The sequence below is a fragment of the Ambystoma mexicanum genome, chromosome 6p (genome assembly GCF_040938575.1).
Source record: "Ambystoma mexicanum isolate Mex_15411 chromosome 6p, UKY_AmexF1_1, whole genome shotgun sequence".
NCBI classification, from domain to species: Eukaryota; Metazoa; Chordata; class Amphibia; order Caudata; family Ambystomatidae; genus Ambystoma; species Ambystoma mexicanum.
Genome location: NC_090935.1, coordinates 650,675,876 through 650,696,611, shown reverse-complemented (window position 1 = coordinate 650,696,611; position 20,736 = coordinate 650,675,876). Strand labels below are relative to the sequence as shown.

General features: G+C 44.5%; 1 protein-coding gene across 1 annotated transcript in view; it reads right to left on the bottom strand.

Moving 5' to 3' along the window:
- Positions 1 to 20,736, bottom strand: part of MRPS27 (mitochondrial ribosomal protein S27) — an 874,008-nt gene that overhangs the window by 415,727 nt on the left and 437,545 nt on the right. Inside the window, exon 5 of the mRNA XM_069627511.1 lies at positions 3,119 to 3,233. Coding sequence (XP_069483612.1) covers positions 3,119 to 3,233 — 115 coding nt within the window. The remainder of the gene's footprint in view (positions 1 to 3,118; positions 3,234 to 20,736) is intronic.

The window sequence follows — 20,736 nt, the reverse complement described above, 5'->3', positions numbered from 1 at the left end:
GCCAAGACAGAAAAAACTAGGATGAAGAAGAGCACAGAAAACCTGGAGGAATGCTTACTGTGCTGGTACTGAGACTACGTGGGTCACAGGAGGCATGAGGAATACCAATGAGCCATTGACAAAAAGTGTTGACATTATGCTGGGGTGGAGTAAGCTCCATATAATGGTAAGAAAAAAAGGTCTCGGCGTCTTCGTCTTTCATCCTCATCAGAGAAACCGGGAGTTTTGAAGTCTGCACTCGCCCCGAAGAAAGGGCTCTGTAGAGTATGCCAACAAGTGGCTGAGGGACGGCAGGACCAAGCCTAGCAGGAAGCAAGTGAGGCAGTAGCACGACGTCCAGGAGAAGGTGGACCGCATGGTCCCCCAACGGTGCTGAGTCTGCAAGGAGCCACAACACGCAAAGCTGCTGCAGAGGCAGTAATGAAGAATATGGTTGCGGGAAACAGAAGGAAGACCAATCCCCCGTCCCCGGAGAGACCGCCGCTGTGCATTCAAGTCTCAGAAGGTAACGGGAAGTACGGTCAGACCAGTAGGGTCATAGGAGTGGGGGGTAGAGAGATCTCTGCTTCATGCCGGTGCATGCTTAAGGCCTATCAGGGGGCCATCAAGGGTTGGGGACCCACAGCATAGCGAAGAGTGCAACTGTGGAAATGATCCTCATACCAGTGACAGAGATAAGTCCATTGACCACCAGAGGAGGGTCTGGGACCCCAAGAGAAGAGAACCGAGCAAATATTCCTCGTACCAGTGGCAGAGATAAGCCCACTGACCACCAGAGAAGTGTCTGGGTCCCGAACAAAGGAGAATCAAGCATCCAAGGAAATCTTCCTCGTACAAGTGGCAAATTAAGTACACTGACTGTCATAAAAGGTTCTAGGATCCTGTCAAGATAAAACCCAAGTTGAGAAAGAACTTGCAAATACAAGGAGAAGCAAGTCATTCTCCTGGTAAGAGAAGGGAATCCTTTCAAGTACGCTGAAGAGACACAATGTGCTGGAACTGACAGCCAGGGTAAGGGAGTCATTCCCCCTGGTACTTTTGTTTTTACAAGAGAACATTTTGGATTCACCATGCATATACCAGAAGAAGGGAAACATTCTCCTGGCGAAGGAACTTTGTGTTTGATTATATTTGTCTTTAGTTGTAGTGTAAGGGATAGAAGTAGGTTGTGACACAGGACGGTGAACTTTTCATTTCAACTGACATGCTGACAGATCCTTAGTATTAGTTTGAGTCGGGGAAACCCCTCTTTTAGATAGGGATTAATAAATGTCTACTAAAACCACAAACATGCCACCCTTGTGTCAGCATCCTTCTTTAACACCGTTACATGGTGCTCACCATGACACTGGCAATTGGAGGGACCTTGGGCAGTGTCAAAGCCGGCCTATGGTAGTGCCTCCAAGAATTAATAGTTGCTTCCCGATTTTTATGGGGCTGTCTGTGCCTCCAGACCGTAGGATCCAAATGCTCTGAGCTCTCTGCAGTGGATTACCCGGATCTCAGTCTGACTCCATATCCTTCAGGTGCCTATATGACAATTTTTTGAAAGGTGCCGTCATCATGTTGAGGGTAGTGTTGGGACTAGTACAAAGGAGATAAAAATATAAAATAAGGGGGTTGGGACTTTACCTCAATCAAATAATTAACGCTAGATCCAATAAACAGTTAGTGAAGGGTTTGCAGGATTTCCATTCAGAAAAAGATTGTGAAGTCCATCAATGCTCTCTCTTTTGAGGTTCTTTAAAGCAAAGGTGGTCTCAGTGCTGAACTATGGAGCAGAGATCATGGGACATTTGAATAATGTTTTGTGGTCAAAGCTGGAAAATATATTTTGGAAAACTGTGTTGAATCTACCAAAAGGTCCTCCTAACCAAATGATTCCAATTAGTCGGTAAGAATTGGGTTTACTGTCCCTGGAATGTACATTCAAATGGAAACTTATTTTTTATAGGAAAGTGATTCACCAACTAACAAACTCAATATTCTGTCATTTGCATTAGTCAGTAGAAGCCTTTATAGATCAAGACATAGTAAACTGGGAAAAGGAATGTGAGGACCAATGTTCTGAGGACATTCTAATTAAGCAACCTGTTTTGGTGAAAACGAAACCGAGGCAATTGGACTGGTCCATAACAAGAAAGCATAGTGCAAAATATAAAACCTTTTTACATATATATCTGGATCAGAAATATCTGTGAATAGAACCTTATAAAATATACACGTTTTATCTGGAGACATATGTTTTTAAGGCTTGGATTATATCTTTTTCCTACCATTGAATGAATAGGAGCAAGACTAAAAATTGAGAGAGAAAAACGTTTCTGCAGGTTCTGCATAAACACAACAAAAATAGAAAAGTTGAAACATCTTCAATCAGCCAACATTTTTATATTTTCCTTGCTTTATATCTGATAAACGTACTGATGAATTTTGGGAAGGAATCTGGGTAAGACATCAAATCTCATTAATTGTAGTTGCTATTGGGTATTTGTTATTACAGTTTCCACATGTGAATTCATTCTGTACTAATAGGTTTCATTTAATGTATTTAATGTATGCATTTAATGTATTTTTTGCTATAGACAAGATATACAATCCTGTAATGTGTATAAGATTTGGTTCACAAACCACATCACAATAAAAAAAAGTAATTGTGAAGTTTCAGGTGTGCTCATAGATCCTTGCTCACTGGAGCAGAAACAAACAAATGTTTAGTTGTCATTACACTGCAGTATGCAAGGTCAGGGAAGCCTGGCTGCCTGTATTTGTATCTGTTTATTTCTCTTTACAACTCCATTTCCTTGTTCTATTTTTTCCTATGGCCAGGACAGATCTGTCTGCAAAAAACAGCAAAACCACTCTTTTATGAAGGAATAATTAACCAAATGTAAAAAGCCAAATTGGAAATTTACATTTTTTAATTCTTTTAATATATCTCACAGGTATATATTTTAATCATGAATTGCAAGATCCCACACAAACTATTAATGAAAATCCCGTGATGGAGATATTTCTGTTCCTATATCATCCAGCTTCTATTTGGAAAATAGGTTTTACTACCATGAAGAAGGTTACAAAAATTCATTGGGTGGCAGTTTTTCTTTGACATTCATACCTTATTTTTGAGAACATACAATGCTTTGTCCTGAGCACCGTGTTCAAGGCACTGCCGAATCCAGCTGTGGATAGTTGAGTCTCTTAAGTAAAAGCAGTTTGGACTATGGCGAAACCTGGAAGCAAGAACAAACATAACTTCTATGAATCCTTTCATCAAGCACAATGGAAATCACCAACCTTTCATTTGGTAGTGAATTAAGAGATTATCATTTTCATCAATATAAACAATGTAACAATGTTGGTCAACAATTCTGAGATTGTTCCCTGGAAAATCAATTGTTGTAGTTATACATGTTTAAAGCAAAACGTATGAAGCAAAAAAATGAAAGTAACAAAAGATGCTACTTCCAGCAGCTATGGCCAATACGTTAGTCCAGTGATCATAGGGCCGATTCTGAGCTCAAGACAAAAAGAGTGTGGAAATATGACAGTGTCTGCTCCAGTTTCCAGCACCACCATTCTGAAGTGATTGGACGCATTGGAGGGGCGATATTGTGCTTTCCAGCAGCAACAGCTGTTAAAATCTCCCGTTGTGGGGGAAACATGTGCTCTAGTGGCATTGCAAGCTTTTCTTAAAAGACTGCCACTTTTCTAATGTAAGAATGTTTTCCTAAAGTGTTCATTAAACTAGAAAAGTGGTGCTGCAGTCTAAGAAATGCTGTTTTTATCAATCGAAAAAAGTGTGCTTTAGAGTTTAATTCCACCCCACAGGTGTCAAATTTTAATGTGCTAAATCAATGCTGCTGGGAGGAGAGTCCCGTACATGTGGCATGCATTCCTGATGGTTGCTAGGGGGGTTTTCAAGCCGTAAATCAGGCACATATGCAAAAGCGGAGGATTTCATGTCCCTTCACCACATTCTTTATCAGAATATGGTATTTGTAAGGGAAGTGTTCCTCCGTCATGGAAGAACACTTTCATACGTTTGCATGCACCTCAGAATCAGCCGCCATACGTTCCAAAGAACGCTACAAATGGTGAAGGAATTTTCCCCCCCAAGAAACTTCTGAGGCATCACAGTATTATTTAATTACAGCTCAGATTTGTATATAGTGCCATGTTCACCATTTCTCGTAACAGTGACACTTTCATAACCATGAAATATGCACTGTTTAGGAAATGATGAATTTCAAGTCGTCATACTTTCTAGAATTACAGCTGTTCACATCGCACATGTTCTGCAGTGTCTTCATTTCTACTCACAAGAAAAGGACAAGATGATAAGGGAATAGGATTTGGAAAGGCGGATCCAAATGAAGGCAGTGTTCAGACGCAGCGGAAAACGAATTATGGCCACCATCTTGTAAAATATTCAGTGGTTATGGATCAAAGAACACCAACTCCTAGTGAACGTTGAAGGTTTTGTATCGATATTGTTGCCAGGGCGCTAGTGCGACCCCCACTCTCTCATCCATGAACAGCGTTGCCCACCTTAAACCCTGGCGTCCCCAGTTGCAGCATTAGCTTATAGAGATTACAGACACCTACTATCTAATTTCTTGTCAGGGATAACCTAGAAGGAACAACCTTCATCTGGTACTTTCGATACTATCCCTACACCATCGAGGTTGTTAGCAACTAAGCGGTTTTAGGGTTTCTGCCTTCCAGACACCCCAACTGACTGTTTCCTTCCTCTCATGCCTTGATGTTCCTCGCTGAGACTCGGAGGACTACCCTCCTCTCGCTACTGTCCTGCGATCACTTCACCCAGCTTTTCTCCCTAAGGCTTCCTCCTCTATTTTCTCTTTCTCCCATTACCGGCCCCACCCTTCGATGTTACTACTCCACACTACTACTCCCTCCTCAACACTACTAATCCACCCCACATTCTACTCGGTCACCCTTCTTCCACACTAACAAGCACTTCTCACTCACTCGCTATACTTGAACTTCCTCCATTCTTAATTTGTCTATTCCTAACTTATTTAACGCTTGTTTGGTTTTGATCACAGGTTTAAAGCAAGTTTCAAAAAAACAATAGCATATGAATGAGCACCAATCAGCGCAAGCTCCAATCCCGTTTAATCACAATTTTACTTTAATCTTGCTAAAAAACAACCATCAAATACAATATCACTTTCTTTTACTCAACTTCACACTTCTCTTATTTATCATACATTTTTTCTTTAGCTATGACGTCACCATACTTTCAAAACCACATAAAACAAACAGACAAACTTGACCAGTCACATAACGTTTTCTCCGATCTCCTTCTAAGACCCGTCTTACCCTCTAGAAAAAAATGCTCCTCACAGAGTTTAAATCTATCTCTTTAGGTCCGTCTTTAATCGAACCCGTTTTCCAAGTCATCCACAAACAAATGGGATTTTAGATTAAGATTTCTTCTAATGTTCTTTAAAACTTAGATATAGGGCGTATCCTCTTTATCGTGGCCTCTCACACAATATTACTTATTATATTGCTCCGCCACACTCAAGCCAATATCTATATATATATATATATATATATATATATATATATATTTTTTTTTTTTTTTTTTTTTACTTTGTTATGTTTATCCCACCTCCCTCCGTTACTCACTCAGTTTCTACTCACCATTCGAATATTTTCTTCTTCGGACCCTCAGGATCATAGGCCTCCGTTTACCGCCTCTTCAAACCGTGGTCCGTTCCGCTCGTTGTGGGAGGGGATTTTTATACAAACTAAGGGGACCCATCCCAGAAGGATAGCTTAGCGGCAACGTGCGCGCCTTGGACGCAAGATGACACGAATCAACACAGGTTCGATCCCCGGGTCCGCGCTTAGAAATCTCTGGGTGTTTAAGCAGATTATAAATATGCAACTAAGACAAAAACAATTACGGAACAAAAAAAAAACACTTCCTGTAACAGTGCCTCGATGCCTGTGGGCTGTGTGAGCGATTTAAAAAGGTTTTTAAAAAAAATAAAAAATAAAAAATATCTTCCTTGCAAGGAATTTTCTGTCATTTACACAAACCACTATCTACAGGGAGATTCACGTCCTGTCAGCCGAATGGCAAAAGTCGTGCGATATTACTGAGACTCTAAAGTTTACTTATGTCGACGGTCGATGGACTTTTTAAAGAACCATGAAAGAAAGTGACAGGTTGCTTAACATCAGGTGGGGCAACTAAGCCCTCCCTAAACATGGCCACTATGAACATCACTAAATACACAACGTTCCATTGGCTCTACAAACTAAAGGACCCTTGATTACACGTTCCTCTACAATTGGTTGGCTCCTAACCCCCATTAGTACTTTTCCACCTACGTTTGGCAGCACGGAGACTGAACATCCAGGTGTTAGTGGGCTCATATAGAAACTAGCTTCCCACCAATTATTATATCAATCCATCATCACCTCAATGGACCAGTGTCAACCGTACTTTGAAGTTTGGCCTTGAGTTTGTACTGTGCTCTGAGAATTTTAAGGTGTGTAGGCACAGCCTGCCCTTGTGCGTAGGTGTGACCATCTTGATCGTCCAATTTCCTCCTTCCACGTGATGGGACACCATGAAATCAAGCCTTTCATGTATTTAATATTTTTTTAATAGTCCTCTGGCATATTTTGTTTTGCTCAAGCCTTCTAAACAGGAGCCTCTTGTTCTTTTACAAAATTTGTATCCAATGTCAGCCAATTCCTGTTTGATAAGCCAATTCCTGTTTGGCTTCCTGGCTCATCCAACTCTGTCAGCTGAGATTAATTTTGTAATTAAAATTGCTTTTATCTGCGACACGCTGAAGTGAGGCCTTCTTATTCATGTTCAGCACTGCTTTATAAGGTACAGTGGAAACATCCATCTTTTATTTGTGTATTATATATATATATATATACAACCTATCTATTATAAGCTTAGAGCTAGCTTCACAATCACTTTGCTGCTTGCGTTTCTTCTGCATCTGTACACGTGTAAAATGACTTAATATCTTCATCTGTTTCTGTGGCATAAACTTCTTCACCTTGAGCCCAAGATGTCACTTATCCTTGTAGCTTTCTTGATGCCTTACAGAATATCTGCATTCTCTGGTCTCTGCATCTCTTCTGTGTGCGTAATCTCTTTCTGTGTGACGTCACCATTCATCCTTGCCTTTCATCTGCTCTGCTTCTTCAGGAATCTCATTCAAATGGCCATCATATTGTTTTGCATGCAGGTACAGTTTTCTCAATGGATACCTTGCCTTCCAGATTCTCTTGGGTACTGATAATCTAGGGTGCTGCGCAGAGTTCATGCTCCACCCTTTGCTAGTTCAACTGTTACGCATACGTCACATACTTTCGTTCCCATTCGATAGGTTATAAGGGCGGGGCATGGCTCCTCCTCCACACACTCCTAACACTCTTACTCACCCACCCACCTTGCAGGCAAGCACACCACGCATTAACACTTGCTCTCACCAACCAATATCTGATCTTTTCTATCTTCTATCTTTTCAAGGTTTGTCTCTGATGTGCGCCAGTGCTGGGTAGCGGTGTCTCTGGCAGCCGTGTAAGCTCTCTGGTTTGGTGTTGGTTGGCTCGGTCTTATGTCCGAGTCTCTATGTCAGATGCCTGTTATGTAGCATGGGGTCCTGGTGGGTTGCAGTCCTGCGGGTGGTCACTTCTTCCTGCTGCTGACAGCATTTTCTTTGGGAGGTATGGGGTGATGCAAGTTGATACTGCACATATACAAACACGCACTTGAGGGGACAGGAATTGTGGCCCCATCAACTGACCCACTCCTCTGGGGTAGCACTGGCTCTGGCTTCTACCCTGGTCGACATCAGGCCCCAGGAAGAGAGGGTTTATTATCTCCTTGATAATGAAGCCAGAAAATAATCTTTCCTGTTCTACGCTGATATATCTATATTTCAAAATGCAGTCTCCTCCCAACTAGTCCTATAAAGCTGCGAAGCAAACACTGGAGAATTATTTTTTCTCTCAAGCCAATTATTTTGAGCGCTCTCAATCATGACAAGCGAGACAATAAGCACACAAACCCATATATGTTTTTCATGCTAGACTCCACCAACTAGAATCCACCTACACCTTGCTTGATGAGACTAATGAGGTAAGAGCCCAGGTAATCCAAGATTGTTAGTCCAACAAGCTTCGAGGGCAAATTCTTTGTGAATCTGGCCTATCCATGCAACAGAACCTCGAGCTATGTTGATTCGACAAGCTCACAGATGTACATGTTACAAAGATGGAAGCCATGCTTCAACATCTGGAAGAAGCAGAGGTACTTCCAGTTACCAAGAATCAGGTATGGAAAAAAGCAAGATCGGCGTGGCAATGTGCCTCACAACACCAAGCTCCCTGCATCAAGGCTGCCCCAAAGTTGTGACTAATACAGAGAATCCCTGCTCCACACAGGGCATTTTCCAGCACAGGGAGTCGAATTCTCTAAATGCAAATGTTCTAAACATTGTTCCTATGTATGCATGTCTAGCCTCTACAGTCTGCCAGCAAGAAGTTCTGCAAACTGCTGCCTGAGAAAATATGACCAGTTATATCATACCCTCCTGAGGATCTTGAAGAGTCTGTTGATGAGCAAGAAGAGTTTCTGATCTGCGCTCTGGGACAGTCGGCAAAAACACGTTGACAACCAAGGTGCAGAGTACTAATCTCAGGTAAACCTGTTACAGCTTCAGTTGACTCATGGGAATTGTTTAAAGTAAAACCCAAACCCTAACTGTTGCTAAAGTAGTGAGAATGTATGCATATGGCAGAGACAAACAGATACACTCCTCAGGGTGTTCCACAGGCAAGGTCAACATGATATGATAGTTTATTTATATAGTGCCTATAAACAATGTGTTTCAAAGCGCTTTAAGGCAAGAGAGGGAACAAGGGAAAATACAATGACGTTCTTACAGGCCATGAACAATAAGGATGTGAAATTAACTATCGTACTCAGTATGACGACATTTTAGATAGTGCAAGAGCTAAGACATAGAAAAGGAAGGGAGGGGGAGAGTGGGAAGGAAATGGAAACAGACAGGCGACTACCGTACTAGGCCAGATGACATTTCTGGTGGAGCCAGAGAAAAACAAAAGGTGAGGGAGAGGGGTGCATAAAGGGAGGGGAGGAACAAAACAAGCGACTATCGTACTAGGCCTGACGACATTTCAGATAGTGCTGGAAGGTGGGGGAGATGAAAAAAAAACAAGTGAGGGGAAGGGGGAGGAGACAGACGAGGTTGCTATCATACTAGGTCCAGGGACAATTCTGATATAGTAAGTGCATAGAGGGGAGGAGATAGGAAAAGGTAGAAAGGGAGAGGAGGAGAGAACAGAGAATAAGCAGTCAGAAAGAGTGGAGAAGCAAGAAGGGAGAGCGAATACAATTGCAGAAGTCAGTAGTAACACATAATGTTGCAAGCCAGGATACAAGATGGGAACAGCATGATTCAGGGCCATCATGAGTACAAGATGCGAAGGAAGTCTAGCATGAGAGTTGAGAAAGGGTGACGCACCGCAAATCAATGAAGCCCATAAAAGTCTAATCCAGCATTGGCCACAAGACGGTGATGGTGAAACCAGAATGTATAAGGACAGACTCCTGCAGAAGTAGGTGGAAGGGTGGGGGGAGAAGCAGGGGCGGGTAGAAGAATCATGTGCAAGTTCTATGTAAGAACAGCCAACACTCCCATCCTGATAAGCTGTGACACGACTGCAAGCCTTGAGCTAGACATCTTTGGCTACAGCATATATCAAGAGCTCAATTACATTCTCTCAGAGTTCGACAACCTCTTCCTCCATGGCATTGGGTGTTTGAAGAGCCACACGGTCAGCCAAAACACTGATGATACCATGCAGTCAGTCTCCCCAAAACACCACAGAATCCTATTCCACCTGCGATCTGAGGTAGAACTAGAGCTAGTGAAAGGTGACATCACAGATTGTGAGATCAAGGGCCATCAGCAGGGGTCTCTCCAATTCTGGTGGCTTGGAAGCCAAAACAACCAGCCCAAGTAAGCAGGTTCATTTACAAGAGCCTCTCAAACAAAGTTGTGAAGCGTGGGAAACAACCAAAGTCCACCCTTAAATACAGTGAGGGGTCCGAAATGTGAGGCGGGCAATTTCATAAAGTGTTTTCAACATTTGCCATTTTATTAAATAAAAAGGTTGGATAATTGCCTCACTATACCCACCCTGATGAGGATTTCCCTGCCCAAAATAAACAAAAGGAAACACTCTAACAAAGGATATCTGTCCCTCACACTTATACATACAACAAATCTATATGGTAATATACGGCAGCTCAAAAGCAACAAAACTAATATAACAATTGGATTTGTAATAGAACAACAGTCTCTTCTTATAACCTGGGTGAGTTCCCCAAGCAAGAAAATGTATATAATTGGATTGTAATATAACCGTCTCGTCGTATAATCTGGGTGAGTTCCATTTCCCCAGATTCCTGCAGGATTCTGCCCCACAGTTCAAAATAAATAAAGAACTCCTGGTTTGTAACACAAGTTCCAACATAGTTCTTTGTAACTCCAAATTGACAATAGAAAGTTCCAACACTCCAGTGATTAAACAAAGAAAATTGAAGGTCCTTTCTCTTCCTTAAGCAAGATTCAGAATGATCTTCACATAAAGAACATTGTCTTAGTTAGTCAAAAGCAACAATTGTCTTTGTCAGGATGATTTGTGCGAGAAACCTAAGGGCGTCGTCACATTTTCTCCCTTCAAATCCTTTGCTCAGGTGGCCAGGGAAGGGCCATCGCTGTTGGATCCCAACCGAGGGGGCAGACATGCGAGGGAGGACTACCCGAGTAGGAGGTCTTTGGGGAGTGGGAAGAGGACGCCTGAAGGGGAGTGACGGTATCTCCATTTTTCTACAATCAATCTACCCTTAAACCTCCCACAATCTCTTTGGGCTACTGTAAAGCCTGTCCACCACGTAACCTCTACTAGTACTGAGACATGGTATTCGCACTTTCCCGATTATCAATCACCCTACTCTCCCTCAACCTTAATGGGATATTTGAAGTCCTATCCCGAACCCCTCTCCCCAGTTCCAACACATACTGAGACGAGGAAGAGGCGTCCGAGAGTAAGAATGATTACATATGTTAAAAGTACCTATAGTACTGAGAGGAGAAAGATGAAGACGCATACTACACCACACTACTAGGCTGTCCCTTTAATGAGGTCAGGCACTTGACAGCAATTATACACACCTGAACCCTTTTGAACACCACTCCAGGACTGAAAAGGAGATGGAAACTTAAGGGTCAGGCATGTCCCATTAAATGGCCTAATGGGAGTCAGGCAAGGGAGGCCAAGGACCGACACCTGAAAACCCTTAACAGGGTTCAGGTGTATAAAAGGTGAAGCACTCAGCAATGCAGAAAGCAGCAGTGTTTGCTACAGAAGGAGAGAGAGCTGGGCATGCTGAGCGAGCTGTAGAAGCTGCAGCAGAGAGCTCTGTGGAGTCCGGAGGAGAGCGAGAGGCTGTGACGCTGACCCGGTGTGTTGGAAGGGTTGCAGCGTGCCCCACGCTGAAAGGAGGATACAAACATTGTCACTTGTGAGGTGGTCTAAAAGGGGGAGCTACACTGAAGGTGAAGTGGGAGAGCAATCCCCCAAGTGTGGTAAAATAATGTTTCAAAAGGGGGAGCTACACTGATGGTAAAGTGGGAGCAAAATCCCCAAAGTGCTGTAAAAGACTGTTTTGAGCTTCAGAGAAAGGTTTGTGTTATAAAAGTGAAATCTGGGAAGCTGCACCTTTGTGTTTTTGTGAACTTTGTGGTGAACCTTTATCAGAGGGGACCAAAACTATGGGAAGGGAAACCTCAGAGGCGCAAGAGGGATTTTAGGGTAACCCATTGAAACCAGATGAGCCTAAGCTTGGGGAAGGGAACCCTGAGAGGCCCAGAGAAACTGTGAATCCTGTTGAAACGAGAGGAGCTGAGCTTGGGGAAGGGAACACCGAGAACGGTGTACTTTAAGAAGCTAGGGGAAGGAGCCCAAGCGAACACCAGAGGTTTGTGAACTAAGTTGTTTTAAGACTACAGGAGTCTTGCCTCCAAGTTGTTTTGATGCTGAATGAACCTTGCCTGGAAGACTCCCCAGGCATATTTAAGTTGAACTATTTTTGTGAACTGCCAGTGCTAATCCTGACAAAGTCCACCTGAATCCAGTTTTGGATATATTTCTTTGGGACACTATTTTTCTTTTGAAAAAACCCTGCACAACATGTTTTCCCAGAGTGAAGGCAAGCAAAGGTTTGACACAGACAGTTTTTGTTTAGGTCAAGACTTACGGATCTCAACTATTAGAAACAGCAGTTGAGGGAGACCACAAATTAGAGATAGGGCAAGTTGGGCATTACACCAACCCAAACATCTTTAATAATGGCTTTCAAACTTATCACTTGTGTCTGTGTCTCTCTTGATACCATGCCTGTCTCACATGTGACACAATTGAGTATTTTGGAAGAAATGCAACTCTTCAACACCAGTGTTATACAGTTCTTCGATCAGCACCACAAACAACAAACTGTCTTTGTCAGCACAACTTTATAGCACTTAAACAAGATCACACCTGGTTTACTCCCACGCCATGCATACTTCAGAGATTTGCCATTCAGTTTAATTCCCTGCCTGCACAGCATTTCACAAATAGTCTGTGCTTCTGTGGTTGCAATCAACTTGTAATAGTTTTTCAACAGCTTCACAAAGTTCAGTATTCTGTGGCATTAAAGTTTTAGCAACACTTCAGGGTAAACAAGATTCACATTGGTGCCTCTGCAAATCATGCTCCTCACCTTCTGAATAACATTTTCAAGAAGGGCAACACTCTTGGCACTCTTGTTTCCCCACTGCATAAGTAAACAAACACTGACAAGGATAAAGTCTTATTCTGCTTTTTCCTGGGCTGTGGCAATGTGTGTTTATACCAGCAGTTATGTTTCACAAAGTATGAATAACAAGCTTCACAACCCTTGGACCTTTCATTAGTCCCCTTTCGCCTTTGGTAATATCGGTTGGACTTGATTTGCTTAGTTTTTAGTTTCTCTTGGCTTGGGTAATGGTTGTACGTATTAGCTTTTAACAAAGTTACCCCCTCGCGTTGCTGAATACTCAACCAACTTGCATGCTTAAGGTTACAGTCATTTGGTTTTAACAAATAGTACTTTCGCTGCTTTTTGATAGTCCGGTATTCACCATCACTTTTCCAACGCTTCCCCTCACACGCAAGTGTAAACGCCTGCCTTGAAAACACAAGCAGTCTCTGAGTGATGCGGGGTCATTGTCAGCTTGTGAACTCACTGCGTAAGCCGTGCGCCTCTCGTTCGCAGGTCTCCTGCTTCCGTGCTTCCTGTGACCCGGCAAACAACCTCTCCTGGTCCACTGCTGCCTGTGCCACTGGTAAAGAGGAGCTCTCTTCGCTCAGGATGCTCTCTGGTATTGTCTTCAACTTAACAGTGATTTATTTTAAAATATTTTTATTGGCATTTATGGTTTACAATTACTTATCACATCTTAATGTGCCACTTGTTACTACTGTTACATACGACAAATTCACAACAACAAATAGTGCTGTAACAACAACAAACCGTCTTCACATCAAGAATTGTATTTTGTGGTCCGAGCCGCTTTGTGTAGCGAGGGGTGCAGGCGTGGCGTGTGGTATAGGGAGCTTAGGCACAAGGGTGCGGAGTTGGTCAGCCTTGTGTCAGTCATACATTCCATGGTGTATCACAACCGTCTCGAGCATATCTCATATGAATTCACAGGGTTTATCATCGGATGGGTGGAACATGTCCCAAATCAGTGTTTTCCAGGCCTTGTACGCAGGACTTGCCTCACTCCCTGCGCTGGACACCCCATCTCGCCATACTCTGGTTTCTGTCTCTCCCCAGTGTTCCAGTTCTTTTTGCCATCTTGTATATTGTGGGCCCGCCGGCGTTTTCCATGCCATTGCAATGGATCTTTTAGACAGTATGCATACCATGTCCATAAATTTGGCCATATGTCTAAATTTACTTATTCTTGGGTAGCCGCCTAACAAGCAATCTTTTGGTGTCCAGTTGTATCACACTATCCCAATCTTTCTGCAGGCCCGCTCTATTATGCCCAGAAATTGTGGATCTTCGGACTCCCCCAGAACATGTGTAGCATCCCGGCTTCAATTGTACTACACCAAGGACATAGTGGGTGCGTATTGCTGCTGAATTTATTTATTCTGCTTGGTGTCATGTATGTTCGGTACAAGATGTTTAACTGTATCAGTCTGAGTCTGGCATTTCTAGAGACCTCCCGGGGGTACAGTACTATCCTCTCCCATTCCCTTTCAGTCATGTCTATTCCCAGGTCCTTTTCCCACCCTTTTTTCAGTGTTTCACTCTTGGGGTTCGCTCTATCTAACAGTTGGCCATATAATCTGGAAACCGGCTTCCAACCCTCTACCAGATTGTGCATCTGAGTCAGTAGGGGATCTGCCGTGGGTTCTTCTGGCCAGCTCTCCCATTTCGCTTTTGCTACCCTTCTAATCCTCCGATACCAAAAGAACTTCCCACTGGGTAGTCCTTTTTCTCACAGAGATTCAAACTCCCTGAATGCACCTTCTTCATACACATCCCCCCCAGGTATAAATGCCATATCTTTCTCAGTGCCGTACACTTGCTAGGTCCTGCCTGACCTTGCAAACCTCTGCTGAAATCGGGGTCTCAGGCGAGTAAGGGTGTCTGCGTGCCACTAGTCTCTGGGCCATGTTCCATACCTGCCTGCCCAGCTCTACAATCATTGGGGCAGTACCCAAACACCCCAGCGGGACCCACAGTATTTCTTTCAGGTGCGCTGGTGCCACTAATTGTTTTATCAACACCATTTCCAACGTAGTCTCATCTGCGAGCCACTTGGTCACGAAACTGAGTTGCGCTGCGAGATAGTATCTCTCCAAGTGTGGTAAAGTGCCCCCCCTCCTTGTACGTCAACGTCAATGTGACCAGGGACAGTTTGCATCTGGTAGGCCCCAATAGGAACTCTTGCAGCAATACGTCTAATAAGCGAAAGAATGGGGCTATAATGTAGTAATGTGTATTGTGAAAGTAATATAAGAATTTAGGTAGGACTATCATTTTAACAATGGCAAACCTGCCCATCCTTGATAGCGGCAGTTTGGACCACAATTTAGTGGATTTCCTCAAGCCCTTCACCGCCATTTTGGTATTATTTCTATGCATCAATTCCAGTGTGTGTCAAATATTCACTCCTAAGTATTTAAACGATATCAGTTGCCAGCGGAGCCCCACATTCGGGAGGTCCCCCTTTGTTTTCCCCGTCAGTCCTGCTAGTGGGTATATGCAAGATTTCTCTTTGCTAAAACTGATTCCGGAAACTTTTGCAAAGTTGTCTAATATGTCTAGGATTACTGGTACGTTAAGGTGTGGATCCCTTACATACAGTAATACATCGTCTGCATATAAGGAGACCGCGTGGTTCACTCCTCCCACTCTGATTCCCGCATCAGAAAACTGCTTTCTAAAGGTATATAGCAATCGGTTCGAGTCCCAACACAACATCAGCGACAGTGGGCAACCCTGTCTGGTGCACCTTTGTATTTCCCAGATTGCTGACATTACCCTTCCAGTTTTCACCCTTGCTAATGGCGCCTCAGAGAATTTTTATCCACCTAATGAATTGCTCACCAAATCCAAATTCCTTCAAGACAGCGATTAACCACTCCCAGTATATCAAGTCAAACGCTTTTATGGCGTTTGTGTGACTATTGCATATTGATCATGCTAGTCTGCCGTACGTGCCATGATATGTTGCAATCTTCGCAGATTTACAGCCGTATTTTGGCCTGGTATAAACCCATTTTGATCTCCATGCACTATGGTCCCAATGACGTTCGATAGTCGCTTAGCTAGCACAGTTGTCAGTATTTTGACGACATAGTTTAGCGTTGCTACGGCCTATATGAGTCACACTCATCTGTGGGTTTTCCCGGTTTGGCTATTGGGATAACTAGCGTTTCCCTCATGCTTCCAGGTAGCACTCTGTTTTCGTATGCCTCTTTAAATACCTCAGGTATGATCAGGGTCAGTTCCAAGCCATATGCCTTATAGAACTCTGGGGGTAACCCATCGCTCCCAGGGGTCTTGCTAGTTGCTAGGGATTTAATCGCCTCGCTTATATCTTCAGCCGATATCTCCCCTTCCAGTGTTTCACGTTGTGTGTTGTCTAACGTGGGTAAGCCTATTTCTTCTTGCGTTTCTAGTATTTCATCCTGGGGTATTATTGTGTCATGGGGATATAGTTGGGAATTACATTTTATTAAGGTGTTGTTGATTGACCGCTGTGTCCTGTGTATCTATTCCGTTTCATCTTTGATTTCTGTGGTCGCGTGCCTCAGGTTTCCCTTCTTGCACAACCACGATAACAACCTGCTTGGCTCATCTCCCTCTAGGTGTGCTCTGGTGGTTTTCGCTATGTGATCAAATTTTGTTAGCCTGCCCCATGCGTCTTAGCAGCTGTCTCTGGCTGCCGCTAGTTCCAGTTCGGTGTCCCTAGTTTTTGGGGGCCTTGGTTTCCTGTTGCCTAATCTTCTCCTCCCATAATTCCAGATCCCTCCTAAGTGTCCTTCTGATACCCCGTGCACTGGCAATAACTTCCCCTCTCACCATCACCTTTAATGCTGCTCACACTGTGCTCCAGTCCTTCACACTCCCCACATTATTTCCTATATATTCTGCTAGTTTGCTTTGGAGTCCCTCTTTAAAGGTATAATCCGTTAGTGTCTCCGCTGGCATGTGCCACTGTGGTATGGGGGGCCTCGCATCTTCCATTCCATAGCTAGTGGCGAGTGGTCAGAAATTGATCTGCCCAAATATTATGCCAATTCTACTTGTGATAGGTGGGTTCCGTCTATTAGCAGGTAATCAATTCTAGTGTACAGCCCATGGGTTGATGAAAAGTAGGAACATTCTTTACTCTGTGGGTGCAGTTCCCTCCATACTTCTGCTAGGTCAAAGTTCTCTATCACTTCATTCAGTTTGCCATCGTCTTCCTCACCGTTGGGACAGACCTGTTTAGGTCCAAGTCTCGGACACAGTTGCAATCACCCCCCAAATAAAAAAAGCAGTCACGGTAAGGGGCTATTTTAGCGCACAGCATATTCAGGTGCGCTGGAAACCCATGGTTGGGCAGGTAGGAGTTAACTATGCAAATGTCTAATTGTTCAATGCTTTCCCTTAGTATTAGGTATATTCCCACTTCCCATTATCCACGTGTAGACACCTCGTGCAAACCTAGAGTACGTCGCTCCATAGCCCCGTCCCCCCCAGTGCTCTTTTACTTTGTGTATATTGTCAGCCGTGAGATGGGTCTCCTGCAGTAGTGCAATTGAGACTTTTTTCCTCTTTAGAAAGGATTTAATTCAGTTTCTGCGCATATAAGTGCCCATCCCTCTGACATTCCATGTTAACACCTTTATGTCTGCTGCCATTTCTGTGTGTTTCCATCCTCCAACCCTGTCGCACTCCGGCTTACTTACTACCAAGTTCACGATCTCGGCCCTCCCCCACTTTTTATTTTTGCTTCCCCTCCTTTCGGTTGCCCGCTTCTTTGTTTAATCTATTTTTGTGAAGAACATATAACTTTTTTAACAACGACAAAACCAAATTAACCAACTGCGCCCAGCAGTTGCTCCATCAAGGCAACTTCTTGGCCCATCGGGGTCTTCGTGCGCAGGCTATGTAGTGTCAACAACAGGCTGACTCTAGTCCTTTCGTGGGGTGTGTCCGTTAGCCTAGGCCAAGTGCCCCAGCAGTGCCTGCGTCCTGTTCAAGTTCTGTATCTTGGCAGCGATGAACTTTGATAACTTCGGGTACAAACTCTTCCAATCTTTCAGTCCAATTGTCGCAGTTGCCAGTCCCTCTTCTCCTTCATGCGAGAGTGTGGTCTACGTTACAGATTTTTTTTCCCCATCCAGATTGTTGTGCTCTAGCCACATGGTGGCCGCCGCCAGGGTTTCCAGGAAAACAGCTCTGCCTTTGTACAACCCCTTGAGCCTGGATGGGTACATCAGCATGTATTTAAGATTTAGTTGCCGTAGTTTAATCTTGATCGGGACAAAGGAGTTTCTTTCCCTTTGTACTGCAGGCATTCCGGGTATATGGCGATTTTGACATTGTCTCTCTATCTCTCCTCCTTTCCTCATGTAGCGCAGTATGATTTCTCTGTCCTGGAAATTCAGGATCTTTGCTATCATCGGGTTGCAAACCTGGCGATGGTCTTTTCTGAAAGGTTCTATGGGCCCTTTCTGCCACGAATCCTTGTGAAAGTTGACCAGCAGCAATCTCCTGTTGCAGTGGGGTTTCAACTAAACTTGTGGGGTTAGAGCCTTCCATTCCTTCCGGAATTCCTAGGAGGCGCGCATTGTTGCGTCTGGCCTGCATTTCAGCATCTTCTGCCCTTGCCTCCAGGACGGTGTTCCTCTTTTCCAGATCCTGCACTCTGGTTTGTAAGTCCTTCATTGTTTCCGCCATTTCTTCTTCCCCCATCTCAGTGATCGTTACTCGCTCTGCTAGGTTGCGCATGTCCTATCTCATTAGTTGCATGTCAACTTTGACTTCCCCCATTTTAGTGTCCATGAATGAGCGCAGAGCAGCTATTGCTGCCAGCAGCAGTGTGTCTTTGTTGTTTTCACTTGGGGCCTCCTGTTCAGGACGCGTCACACTGCTGTTCTGTGCTTGCTCTCGTGGTTTGGCTCTGGCAAAGGAGTCCATGATTGAGGACTTATTTTTCCCTCTCGTTTGGGACATGTCCTTCCTCAACCACCTGGAGTGGCAACTGATTGTAGCCCAATTCTATGTCCGTCAAGGCACTGTTCTGATGCGTTTCCTTATGTGTCCAAGCTGCATCCAGGCCTCTCTCTTTTTAATAGCTTACAACAGTACCCCCACGGTGGTGAGTGTTCGTGTTCTTGGTCGAGAGTGGTCGCCAGTTTAACTATGTCTCCCCAGTTACCAGTTTCAGGTTCTATGGTGTGTTTAATGTTTAGTCTCATGTTGGTAGCTGCTCCAGGTGTCCCGTTAGTGTAACGGTCACCTTTGGGTGCCTCCTTACATCAGCTGTGCCCCTTACTTTCTCTTCACGATTGGCCCCCTTGTTTGTTATGGTGGGTGCAGTCCCCCTGTACTTTGCAGGTTCCAATGCTATCTGCTCAGGGGAAGCAACCTGCGACAACCAGTCTGCCCAAATATTAAAAGTAGCTATCCCACTTTCGGTCACAGACTCTTCAGCTTTTCTTTTCCTTGGTCCAGAGCTCCAGGTCTAATCGCGTCGGGGGAGGTAATGTTGCAGTGGACAGTGCGGTTATCTCTTTGTCATGTATGTATCTGCGTTGGCCTGTGCTTTGCTTCCCATCTCCGCTGCTCGCTCAGCGTTAGTTGCAGTTTATTGTCCCACAGAGCAGTGCGGCTATTCAATGTGGTAGATGCTCTCTCCAATAGTGAAAGTACTCACGGTTCACTGCCCCCTGTGTTAGGGGCAGTTGTGTGCTTTCTCCTGAGTATCTCAGTGTTGGCACACGTCGCTTTGGGTCCTGTCTTCCATCCCCATGCCTCTAGCGGTCTTCCGTTTGCGCCACATTGCTGTGTCTTATCACCTTTTCCTTCGTTTTCCCAGTTGCGCACAGCATCCCAGGACTTTGTTTCCATGCAGGCGATGTGCCCCAGAGTCATATTAGATGGCCAGGTTCTGGTCTTAGAATGTTCAGCTTCCCTGTCCCTGGCCCAGATTTCCTGGTCTGATCACGTTGTGAGTTATGGTGCTTTAGTGGGCAGTGCGGCTACCTCTTTATTGATTAGAAATAAGTGTTGGCCAGTGCTTGCTGCCTGTCCCTGCTGCTCACCCAACTTTAATTTCAGTTCATAATCTCTCCGCGTTGCGCTATTATTCCCTGTAGTAGATGTTATCCCCAAAGGTGACTGTACTCCCTGTTCGCCGCTCACTGTGTTTGTGGCTGCTGCATATGTTTCCCTGTAGTTCTGTGGTGTTAGCGTATGCCTAAGTGGTCCTTGCCTTCCGTCTCCGTGCCTCTTGCCGTCTTCCATTTGCACTGCTCTGCTCTAATCTAGGGCCTTTTCTCTTGTGTTCCCAGTTGCTCACAGCGTTGTCGGTCCTTCAATTCCCGTGCCGTTGCTATGTCCTTGGTGCCTGCTTAAGGATTCCTCTGTGGTCCAGTCCCCTCCTCTCGCCTTTTCACTGCCTTTGTCTCCAATACTTTTGTTCCCCCTGCTGTCCTCGACTGCGTGTCTTCACCTGTTGTGCCCCTCGTTCGCAGCTGGTCTCCATCTCCATCGGCAGCCCCTCAGTGTTTCAAGCTCTTCCGATTTCTCCTCCCTAATGATTTGCGGGACACGTGAATTTCATACTCCGCTTCTGGGGACCTCTTCAGCGTTGTTTTTTATCCTCCGTTAGCGCCACCCCAGTCCACACTTGTACCTGTTGACTTCGCTCTTCATTATTTCTTTCTGAGTGGTGTGTCTTGCCCTCCCAAGAGCCTCACAGCTCAGCATTCCCCTTCTACGATACCACTGGCTAGTGTTGCCGGGTCTGCTGAATATGTCCCCCAGCTCGCCGCTCCCGCCATTTCCGCTTTAAAGGGAAAGTCAGGCGACCGCCAGGC